This window comes from Anabrus simplex, chromosome 1, assembly GCF_040414725.1.
Source record: "Anabrus simplex isolate iqAnaSimp1 chromosome 1, ASM4041472v1, whole genome shotgun sequence".
Lineage (NCBI taxonomy): Eukaryota > Metazoa > Arthropoda > Insecta > Orthoptera > Tettigoniidae > Anabrus > Anabrus simplex.
The window spans coordinates 64,160,008-64,172,716 of NC_090265.1; the positions used below are offsets into that span (position 1 = coordinate 64,160,008).

At 42.8% G+C, this 12,709-nt stretch overlaps 1 protein-coding gene across 1 annotated transcript in view; it reads right to left on the reverse strand.

Annotated features, from left to right (window-relative positions):
* The window catches only part of LOC136884103 (UDP-glycosyltransferase UGT5), a 97,797-nt gene extending 87,774 nt beyond the window's left edge, over nucleotides 1-10,023 (reverse strand). Inside the window, exon 1 of the mRNA XM_067156143.2 lies at nucleotides 9,904-10,023. Within this exon, the coding sequence (XP_067012244.2) occupies nucleotides 9,904-9,912 (9 nt within the window). The 5' untranslated portion in view covers nucleotides 9,913-10,023. The remainder of the gene's footprint in view (nucleotides 1-9,903) is intronic.
* Nucleotides 10,024-12,709: the final 2,686 nt, after the last annotated feature.

The following is a 12,709-nucleotide window of genomic DNA, read 5'->3' on the forward strand; positions in this document are numbered from 1 at the left end:
GACTATATCCTGAGGGAAATAAGAGTGTCCCGTCCAGATGGCGAGTTAAAATTTCTTATAATGTCAAAAATATGGGTAAAATTAGATATATTTTTATGTAATCTGACTTACGACTTATTTGAATTCGGTGTATCTGAAAATTCAAGTCCAATTTATGCGTTTTGCCATTTTAGGTAGAAATGTATTGTGAAATAACACTGCTAAGATTTTTCCTATCAAATTTCATATCATAGGCAATGGAACAGAGTTATTCCATGAAAACTGAATATGAAAATAATTGTATAGGAATTATTTATTATTTAAAATCTACAATTTTTAAAAATGACTGAATTTCGTGACAGGGACAGTAAATGTTCTGTTATTGTTCGAGGTTAGCTTACTCGTAATCTTTCTTGTAGGTATTGAATTAGTGGTAAAGAAATAATTTACATTTTTAGTATATTATATTAGTAATTGGTTGCTTGTTTTCTATCAGTGTGGATGATGTAAATGTTCCAATTGACTAGAAAATCGATAGAATTCGCAACAATATGTCTCCAAGTGTTAGCCTGTACTCACGGAAACGAACGGATATACGCGAGAAATAGAACGTTACGGGGAAGGACATGCATTGTATATCAGAACTAACAAATATTTATGAATAGTTTATCGTTTTATAAGGTGTTAACAGTTTCTTAAGTAATTTAAACCAGTGTCTTATTCAAGCGGAGCGGATGCGTATCGCCTCCAAGTCCCACCCAAAGCGTGACGTCATTACAGCTACAGTACGGCCTGTATATCACGAAGGCAGTGGAAGTAAGTGGGGAGTTAGATAACTCTCTTCTTTAGCATGCCATTCCTCTGCTTCGTAAATTTTCTGATACTACTGGTACGTGACACATTGGTTCATCATAGTAATCCAGCTATTTGATCCCTACTCTGAGGCGTTGATTGGAATGAAGAGTATGCACACTTAACGGAAAAATGGCAGAAAAGTGTTCACGGCTGACTGCGGCCTGGTCATTCCAATTCTGGAACTTGGGACTGTTAGATCAGCAGCGTCGTACTGTTCGTAAAAGTAATAAATTTGTTTTGGTTTTTCATTTGATCGAGTATTTCACACGATAACATTGCTTTTGATTGCGACATTCCTACTGACATAATTGCCGTGACCTATGTTGATTTCACTTGGGAAAACTACTAAGACAGTCTTTCTAAGAATGTCAAAAGGGAGGTGGAGAGCCAGTGTCTGCCATTACAATCACAACTGCCCAACTTGATTGTGACTGTTAGTATGCAAGAGGGCCTCCCATTTCAATGAAAATTCCCTAACCCAGCCTTCACATGAGAAAAGACGCAAGGTGACTTCCCCGTCGCGTTTCTGGGGTAACGTTAAGAGCAATGCAATTTAATACAATCTTACTCACAACGTGTACACTACCTAGAATTCTGTATACAATGTAGAATTCCGTAGCGAAGCACGAGTACGCCAGCTAGTCTCTTCTAACAACATGGCCAACAAACTGAAGGATCCTCTGGTTGACACTAGAAGGCGTCTGGAGATGGTGAGCTTCGCAATGATGGATGAATCCTCTCGGCCGTCATTCTAGGCTTTCTAGATTAGGGCTGCTATCTCACCGTCAGGTAGCTCCTGAGTTGTTATCATGTAAGCTGAGTGGACCTCGAACCAGACCTCAGATGCAGGTACAAATCCTTAACTTGACCCCTACACCGCGTGACCGGTCATGTACATCAACAGGTTTCTCGATTTTTAAAATGTGTTTACAAACAAAATTCAGAAATGGAAAACGTTTTTTCCGGAGAACGTCTTGAGTGAAAATTAACATACAGCCAGCGTTATGAACAGCCGTATAGCCCATGCTTGTACTGCGCCCTGGTCATGTAGCTCAGTATAACTTCAGAATGTTGAAAATATTGTCAATCTAGTCCATCTTGTGTAACTTAATGATCACCCTATGAAACTACTGCATTTTTGTCGGCGGTGGAGGTGGTGATTATTGTTTTAAGAGGAAATACAACTCGGCAACCATACTCTATTTACACTAATCAAAGGGGGAAACCCACCTGTTACCATTTCTTGATGGATGCAGTACTTTTGTACCCGTCTCTTGGCACAGGCCAGGGCAAAGTGTAGCTACCACTGAAGTATGGAAGTTGCTGGGATGTGGGTGGTGCTGAATAATGGCATTCGGAGCACAAATAGTGTCTGACTTGTGAGTGTTATGAAAGGTGTTGCTCATAGCGTCAGTCGTGCTGCAGTGGAACATTCTGGCCCAGTGAGCAAAGCAATGGCAAACTACCTCGCTCCACATCTTGCCTAGTACGCCTCATTTGGGCTCTGCCATTGGTTTTTGCTGTTTCCCTATAACTGCATAGCCTTTGATGGTGCTATTTGAGGATCCAACCAGCCTCTGGGCTGATGACCTAACAGGCAGAGGGGAAAATAGGAAGGGTCCAACACTTCGAAGAATGAAGATAGACAAGGGCCACCAACGGCGTGAAAATGGAAAACCCCTAGGCCTTCACACGTAATACCTTCGGGGTCGGAAAAGAATAAGAGTTTACCAAGGCAGGTCGGATAGGATAGATGAAAGTGAAGAGTCTGACACAACTAAGTGGAAACAATGGTTCAATCCACTCTCCCAAGTTAAGAGCCCTTGTGGCCTCTTTTAGTCGCCTTTTACAACAGGCAGGGGATACCGTGGATGTTATTCTGACACCCCCGCCCACAGGGAAATTCATTCGCCTCAATTGAGAGTTTTTACGGATTGTAGTAAGGATGTAAAGGAGAAGGCATATAAGAATCTGGTACCGGGCGAGTTGGCCGTGCGCGTAGAGGCGCGCGGCTGTGAGCTTGCATCCGGGAGATAGTAGGTTCGAATCCCACTATCGGCAGCCCTGAAAATGGTTTTCCGTGGTTTCCCTTTTTCACACCAGGCAAATGCTGGGGCTGTACCTTAATTAAGGCCACGGCCGCTTCCTTCCAACTCCTAGGCCTTTCCTATCCCATCGTCGCCATAAGACCTATCTGTGTCGGTGCGACGTAAAGCCCATAGCAAAAAAAAAATAGAATCTGGTAAGACCCCAACTAGAGTATGATTCCAGTGTATGGGACCCTCACCAGGATTACTTGATTTGAGAACTGGACAAAGTCCAAAGAAAAGCAGCTTGATTTGTTCTGGGTGATTTCCGATAAAAGAGTAGCGTTACCAAAATATTGCAAAGTTTGGGCTGGGAAGACTTGAGAGAAAGGAGCGAGATGCTTCACTAAGTGGTATGTTCCGAGCTGTCAGCGGAGAGATGGCGTGGAATGACATTAGTAGAGGAATATATGAATATAAAGTCGGAATTCAAGATGACAAAATGGGGCAAATATTGGAGTTAGGGATTGGAATAATTTACCAAGGAAGATGTTACATAATTTTCAAAATTCTTTGAAATTATTTAAGAAAAGACTAAGTAAACAACAGATAGGGAGCTGGGGCTGTACCTTTGTTAAGGCCACGGTCATTTCCTTCCCACTCCTAGCCCTTTCCTATCCCATCGTCGCCATAAGACCTATCTGTGTCGGTGCGACGTATAGCCAATTGTGAAATTTGAGAAAAAACCCAGATAGGGAATGTGTCACTTAGGTGACTGGCCTGAATGCATATCAATGATGATTGATTGATTAATTGATTGATTGATTGATTGATTGATTGATTGATTGATTGATTGATTGATTGATTGATTGATTGATTGATTGATTGATTGATTGATTGATTGATTGATTGATTGATTGGCGGAAACCAACAGCGAATATTATATCCCTCCACATACGGTTGGCGTGAGGAAGGGCATCCGGTCGTAAAACAGGGATAAGTCCACGTGTACGATAGAGTTCACGGCTGCACAAGGTTGTGCGAAAAGCCAGGGGAAAAAGAAGTGACTGGTTTAAGTCTTCGGGAAATACTGTACTGTGTATGCTACAAAGCTGTAGCCATCTCCGTACAGGTCGTGAATGATGTTGGAAGTAAACCTCGCCACTTAGTGGGATAGAGTGATTAGCTCTAAGTTAGACCGCCCCTGACCCAGGAATTAACATGCTACTCATTCATGTTGTAGGCTGAGTGAACCTCAGGGCGGTGAGCTTCCTTACAAGTAGAAGTCGCGTCTCTAAACATTTCGACTTCTTGACGCGGAACTGAACCGTCCTTCTCAGCATTCCATTACTACCTCCGCTAGACAGCCCCTGAACTATATACTGACTAGAATATTAAGCCTTGTGGAATTCCTTTTTTTCTCGGGACGTATGAACAGTTCTCAGATTAGATAAGGTGTATTATCATTACAGACAGTGTTGATATTATATTGACAAGATAGCAGTGAGCCTGAATAGGGGACGGTTATGTAATACAGGTTCCCATGAGATGAGCAAGGACTTCATTAAATTCCAAATTTTAAGATTTTAAGGATTCAAACAAGTGTTTATACATTTCTAAATATTTTCAGTGTGATGTTGTAGAATCTGATGATGTCCTTTTAAGAACGAAACATCTCATGATATTACTATACCTGTAAGTTGTTTTCTTTTTCAGATAGTTTATAAATGTGTTACTCAAACCGAAACTGAGTCGAAAATGTAAAAAGACGGCAGGCTCGGGTGTGTACTGGAGCGTGAGACGTTTGGTGGGGGATACAACTTAAGAGGATGACCAGTACCTGGCCCAGGCGGCCTCACCTGCTATGCTGAATAGGGGCCTTGTCGGGGATGGGCAGATTGGAAGATAGGCAAGGAAGAGGAAAGGAAGCGGCCGTGGCCTTAAATGATGTGGCATCACGGCATTTGCAGGAGGAGAAGTGGAAAATCACGGGAAACCACTTTGGAAATGGCTGAGGCGGTAATCGAAACCCATCTACTCAGTTGACCTCCCAAGGCTTAGTGGACTCCGTTCCAGTCCTGTTTCCAGTCATTCGACCGGGTCAGGAATATGATGAATTAATCCCCCATCTAGCTGCCAGGATAGGAATTGTGCCGGATGCCGAAGCCTGTCGCACTCCTCTGGGGCAGTGCTTAATGACTGACAGATGAAATGATATTGGAGAGTATTGCTGGATTGAAAGATGACAGGGAAAACCGGAGTACCCGGAGAAAAACCTGTCCAACCTCCGCTTTGCCCGGCTCCATGGCTAAGAGGTTAGCGTGTTGGCCTTTGGTCACAGGGGTCCCGGGTTCGATTCCCGGCAGGGTCGGGAATTTTAACCATCATTGGTTAATTTCTCTATCACTGGGGCTGTGTGTATATGTTGTCTTCACATCGCCATTTCATCCTCATCACGACGCGCAGGTCGCCTATGGGCGTCAAATAGAAAGACCTGCCTCGGACACTCCCGGCACTAAAAGCCATACGCCATTCCATTCCATACCTCCGCTTTGTCCGACACAAATCTCACATGGAGTGACCGAGATTTGAACCACGGAACCCAGCGCTGAGAGGCCGGCGCGCTGCCGCCTAAGCCATGGAGGTCCTCCAGTCCTCGTGCCACTTTTCAAATTTCGTGGCAGAGTCGGAAATCGAACCCGGGCCTGCGGGGGTGGCAGCTAATCACACCAACCACTAATCATGGAAAACCATCTTCAGAGCTGCAGACAGTGGGGTTCGAACCCACTATTCTCGAATGAAATGGCGTATGGCTTTTAGTGCCGGGAGATCGCAGGACGGGTTCGGCTAGCCAGGTGCAGGTCTTTTGATTTGACTCCCGTAGGCGACCTGCGCGTCTTGATGAGAATGAAGTGATGATAAATACAACACATGTACCAAGCCCCCGTGCCAGGGAAATTAACCAATGTGGTTAAAATTCCGGACTCTGTCGGGAATCGAACCCGGGACCCTGTGACAAAAGGCCAGCACGCTAATCATTTAGCCATGGAGCCGGACACTATTCTCGAATGCAAGTTGACAGCTACGTCACTCAAACCGCGTAGCCACTCGCTTGGTGTATGTTAGGCATATTGTGGTGTTACTTTTTTTACATCAAGAAAATGCTGGGGCCATAAGTTACCTTAATAAATGCCACGGTCGCTTCCTTCTCATTCCTAGCTCTTTTGTTATCTCCTCGTTCCCGTAAGACCTATCTGTATCGGTGTGAAGCAAAAAAAAAAAAAAAAAGGGGGGGGGGGGTGTCTGTAACGCCACTGATATTGTTAACATACCCATTAGTTTAGTTGGTTGGTTGGTCGTGGTAAGTTTTCGCTTCGAACGCTAGCGCTGTGCCACGTTCGGGGAGCCATCTGGTGGCGAATTAACGTACCATGTCCGCTTCTATTATAACGTCTAAATTTTAAAAGACATTGTTTAAGAAGTCGAGATTTTCTTCTGATGACGCAGAGCACAGTTCTCTGCGAAACGTAAAGAATTTCACATTATTTTCTTGACATGGCATAAGCCCAAATGCCTATATAAAGAGGTATTTTTAGTTTTCCTGTGTGGAATCGATACGTGGTATCTTCGTTGTACAGATCCGAAGATCGATTGTTTTGCAATGTGGTGCTGGCGAAGAATGTTGCTCAACCTTTGGACAGCATTTCGTATCAATGATTTCATTATTAACCAGCTCAAATTCAGAATCGGATTATCATCAATATGTAAACAAAGAATTTTACAATTATTTGGGACACACTGTGTGACGTGGGAATGACAGCGTAGAAAAGGCAACGCATCCTTGGAAATGCTCCCAGGAAGAGAGTTCGTTGACGAATTTCCACTCGTCTGGTGAAACATTATCAAGAACGTAACTCTGTGCGAGGAGCGTAAGGCTTCGATCACATTGGAGGCACGCGTGTGCAAGTAATTTGGTGGCACGCGCGTGCGCAAGCGTGCACATATAAACAAAATCAGCAGGAAAGCGACCGAAACAAGTGGTGACTTGTCCATCGCTGCTCACACTGCCCGCCACAAGCAAGTGCACGCTTGCGCAAGCTTGATCCGACTCCACTTCGAAACAAAAATACTTGTTTTGTAGTTGCAAGCGTGTGTGATCTCAGTTGATTTCTGACCATCGAGGCTTCTCTTCAGGTGATACACACTTTCGGAAATGAGATTGCTTCCTTATTCTATGTGTGATTTTGTCCAGTGTATAGTGGAAAGTGTCCGGTATCATTCCGAAGTATTCAAAACTTATTAGGCTGTCTAAGCAAATCGTTGAATATTCGTGCATACTCTCCATCTTCCTCTCTGTCCAAAAAAATACCCGTTCACCCACTCTTCTCTGATTTCCTGCTCATCCAAAAAAAAAAAAAAAAAAAATTAAAACATTTTCCAAAACAATGTCCTCATCGCCATTTCGACTGACCTGTTTATAATAATTAACTTGCACCTGCTTGCATTTAGTGTGAGCACATTGCTGTTCACGCCAGCTTGCGCACGCGCGCGCCACCTAATTATGCACAAGCGTGCACTGACAAGAGGCTCTTCAGAACTGAGGGAGATTAACACTTACACGTAAATGAGATTAGTACATCTTATAAAACAAGGGAGATAAAACAAGAGTTAGCTAAACTTCGAAAATGTTATAACGTGTTTCTTCCGTAAAAATCGAGAAAATATTATTTTCGCATCTAAATTTGTTTTTGGACATTGTGAATTTTTTCTAGAATATTAACCATGTTCTAGGACCCATTCTGGCCATGATAGATTTCTTGAACAAAAACTGGAATTTCTATCTCTTTTATGCAACAATTAGGTACAGTTTCTTGGTGGTTGCTCCATCAAACAAATACATCTGCGAGTATTCGAGCTATTTCCATAGACTTCCTACACCCCTTTAGTGATAACAAAATAATTTCCCTATTTGACATCACTACACACTGACTCGTCTGTCCAGAGTATCTACTTTCCTGCTTAGGTTACGACTTCCAGTTTGTTTTTTGTTTTTGTTTTTTTGCTAGGGGTTTTATGTCGCACCGACACAGATAGGTCTTATGGCGACGATGGGATAGGAAAGGCCTAGGAGTTGGAAGGAAGCGGCCGTGGCCATAATTAAGGTACAGCCCCAGCATGTGCCTGGTGTGGAAATGGGAAACCACGGAAAACCACTTCCAGTTGTGATTTAGGACTAATTTATAAGCGATGATGATGATGATTATTATTGTTATTAGGGGATGTATAACTTGGCAACCATCCCCTTTTTAACACAGATCAAAGAGGAAGAAATAAATGGTTCAATCCTTGGAATAATAATAATAATAATAATAATAATAATAATAATAATAATAATGCCGGGCTGAGTGGCTCAGACGATTTAGGCACTGGCCTTCTGACTCCAACTTGGCAGATTCGATCCTGGCTCAGTCCGGTGGTATTTGAAGGCGCTCAAATACGTCAGCCTCGTGTCGGCAGATTTACTGGCACGTAAAATAACTCCTGCGGGACTAAATTCCGCCATCTCGCCGTCTCCAAAAATCGTAAATGTAGTTAGAGGGACGTAAAGATAAATAAAATAATGATAATATCACTGGGTTTAAGTCCCACCTTTTCGTAGATGCTGGAATGCCGGAATTTCGTCCCGCAAGAGTTATTTAAGTATTAGTAAATCTACGGACACCTGGCTGGCGTATTAGGGCACCTTCCAATACCAGCGCACTCAACCAGGATCGGGTCCGATAACTTGGGCTGATGTCTAGCCGCAAATGATTGTGTGTGTGTCGCGACGGGATGGGGGACACGGAAGCTGAAAATGTAAGCAACGCTAGACTGAGTTAGGAAACCCGTGGTCGCAATCGCATACTCCCAGGTTAAGAGTAACAGAAACCGAGTTCACTTAGCTTTGGAAAAAATGAAGACCCGAGAAATGGTTCAAAATTTAACTGGAGAAGGGGATTTCCCGTCAGATATTCGCTTCTTCAACAGATGAATGCTATCAGTATTAGCTATCAGTAGGGGGGGCATTCCCCCCCGCACACACACACACTTTGTGAAGAAAAAAACATTTTTATTCCATTTGAGCCACCTGATTGTTTTTTTTTTAATTTCAACAAACAGAAGAAACTAAGAGTTACTAAAAATAACCTCAAACTAGAAAATATATTTTTAAAAAGCAATTTGCACAGTCCCTATCGCGTTTTCAGCTAATCCCTTCCTTTAATGTCTTTAATTATTAAGAAAAATACTTAAGCGGAAATACTAAAAAAAATGCCGTTCGTTGCGGCTAACAGTGCCATACAGGGCGCAGCGTGTAGTATGTGTTGTGAGGGTAACAGGGGTATATTTTTTGCGAAGTTCATTAACACTGCGGTATAATTCACCGCTTGCATTATTCAGTCTGGCAGTGTCACTCTGTAAATATGACTGTGTAGTTCTATCTAGTGTATGTTACTTTGTTAGTTTATAGTCAAGTTCTGAATTACATTTTAACTGTATAATCGCGCCGAATTTCTATTTAATTGTAGTAAATGTGTAATTATTGTCCCTTTGTTAAAAGTTTTATTGTATAATACTATTATTACCACACAGTTTGGTAGACTCAACCTTTACGTCACTGTAGAAATTCGTTCAGACAGCATTCAAAATACTTAGGCCCCTACCAATTTGTAGCTTCCCCCCCCCCCCCAATTTTGATGTCCTCCCTCCGCCTACCCCTCCCCCCACTCCAGAGTTTTAGCCCTTAAACCCGGGTACATTTTGCTGTCTATAAATTTTTGTGCGCCCCCCCCCCCCACTTCTAACTCCCAATCGTCGCTACTGAATGCTATAGCGCTATAGGCTATATCAGTACAATAGTACATCTCAATCCAAGAACCACGCCCACTACTACATACCGCACAACCACACAAGTTACCAGGAAACTTCACAAGCAGTAGGCACAGAGAAAATGCAGTAACAACAAGTAGTCACTGAACGTTAGGACTACAGTAAGTGTACTTACGGTATCCATCTGTGTTTTCCTTGAGAGCACTCGCGATGCACTACGCCCTGACGGAAGGTGCGAGTGGTTTTGGCAATGCCGGTTGGGACGCACTCTGTTCAGCCTTGGGAGCTCCGTAACTTATCTCATCATTCACACAATGACGCGACATTCCGTAGTGTTCTTGAACATGCAGTGATGATGCAAGGAATATTGAAGTTGGAACATCCAATACGTTTGAAAAGGGATGACTTCATCTAAACTCTACGTCAAACTGACCCAGTACATCACTAACGGTTTTACTGAGTGAGTTGGCCGTGCGGTTAGGGGTGCGCAGCTGTGAACATGCATTCGGTAGATAGTGAGTTCGAAACCCATTGTCGGCACACCTGAAGATGATTTTCCGTGGTTTCCCATTTGCACTTCCTTCCCACTCCAGGCCCGTGTTCGATTCCCGGCTCTGCCACGAAATTTAAAAAGTGGTACGAGGACTGGAACGGGGTCCACTCAGCCTCGGGAGGTCAACTGAGTAGAGGTGGGTTCGATTCCCACCTCAGCCATCCTCGAATTGGTTTTCCGTGGTTTCCCACTTCTCCTCCAGGCAAATGCCGGGATGGTACCTAACTGAAGGTCATGGCCGCTTCCTTCTTCTTTGTCTATCCCTTCCAATCTTCCCATCCCCCTCACAAGGTTCCTGTTCAGCATAGGTGAGGCCGCCTGGGTGAGGGACTGGTCCTCCTCCCCCGTTGTATACCCCGTCCCGATGTCAGACGCTCCAGGACACTGCCCTTGAGGCGGTAGAGGTGGGATCCCTCGCTGAGTCCGAGGGAAAAACCAGCCCTGGAGGGTTAACAGATTAAGAAGAAGAAGAAGAAGAAGAAGAAGAAGATGATGATGATGAAGTTGTGATTAATAATAATAATAATAATAATAATAATAATAATAATAATAATAATAATAATAATAATAATGGTGGTGGTGGTGGTGATGGTGGTGGTGGTGGTGGTGGTGGTGGACAGAGAATCACTCTTCTGTACTCTCGAAGAATATATAACAGAGAAAAGAAACTTAGCAAAAATTAAGAATCCTTAACAGAAACAAAATCCAAAATAAAAATCCGTGGAGAAATCTCAGAACCATTTGAAATTTTAAAAATGGGTACGGCAAGGTGATGGCTTTACTCCAATGTCCTTTAATTGTATTTTGGAAAAGGTAACAAGAGAAAGAGAGCCTCCGTGGTTCGGGCCGCAGTGCGCTGGCTTATCATCGCTGGGTTCCGTAGTTCAAATCCCGGTCACTCCATGTGTGATTTGTGCTGGACAAAACGTAGGCGGGACACATTTTTCTCCGGGTATTCCCATTTTCCCTGTCACCTTTCATTCCAGCAACACTGTCCAGTATCATTAAATTTCATCTGTCAGTTACATTAATAATTGCCCCAGAAGAGTGCGACAGGCTTCGGCATCCGGCATAATTCCCCATCCTTGCCGCTAGATGGAGGCTTCGTTCATTCCATTCCTGACGCGGTCAAATGACTTGAAACGAGCTGTTGATTTTAATTTTTTCAACAAGAGAATGAAACCTCATACTTCAAGGAAAAATTCCAAGAAATCAGATTACAATATAAATGGTTAAACGTCAAACTTGATTATCTAGGTTTTGTCGCTGACGTATGAGAAACATTTTCAGAAAATATTGAAACAGCAACTGAACAAATAAACTTTTGAAAGAGACAGCGGAAAAGGCAGGACTATAAATTTATTTTGATAAGACAGAACTTGTAACAAATATTAACATTGCTCTAAAATTCCTAAACACAAGATACGGAAGAATAGACTTGGCACACCAACTAACGAAATACATTTACAATAGAAGATCACTTTACGTTAAAAAAAAAAAATCGAACACTACAACACTGTCATAAACCCGAAATGGCTTTATGAAGCGGAATATTTAGTATTGAACAAAAAAGAAGAAATTGAAGAACTAGAGGAAAAAGAGAGTACTAATGAGGATACTCGAACCAATAAAATTTTGGACTACTTGGATGAGAAGAATTAATGAAGAAATGTAGGTCCATAGTTAAAAAAATATCAGGTGCCCTGAGGAAAAGAAGAATTTCTTCTCTATGGTCACTTGGTCTGAAGGAACCCGGAAAGACAGACACGTTTTGGACAATTTTGACAATACAGTAATCCCAAAACACAAATAAGTTGTTTCATCGAAATGATAAAGGATTTAGCAGAAATGAGGGTTACAAAAGCCGAAATTTTGGATAGGATTACATTAGTTGGGGTGGTAGTAGTGGTGATTATTGTTTTAAGAGAGATTATATTCGGGCAACCATCCTCTATTAACACTAATCAGAGGGGAAAAATTGAAGGGATCCAACACTTGAAAAAATGAAGATATCGGCCAAAGAAAGACAAAGGCCATCAAGGGCATGAAAATGAAAAGACTCCCTAGGACTCCATATGTAATACCGTCGTGGTCGGAAAAGAACAAGAGTTGACTAAAGGAGGTCGGAGAGGATAGATGAAAGTGAGGAGCCTAAAACGAATAACGCCAGGTCTCAGCTAAGGGCCCCGTGGTCCCCAGCTCACGCTCCCAAGTCGAAAGTCCCTGGGGCACCTTTTAGTTTCCTCTTACCATAGGAAGGGGATAAGTGTAAGAAAGGGCCAAGAGCCCTAACTTCGCCACAGAAAATAAAGGCTTTATCTATCTATCTATCTATCTATCTATCTATCTATCTATCTATCTATCTATCTATCTATCTATCTACCGTGGCTGATATTCTACCGCCCCAACCGATTACCCTCCATGGGTG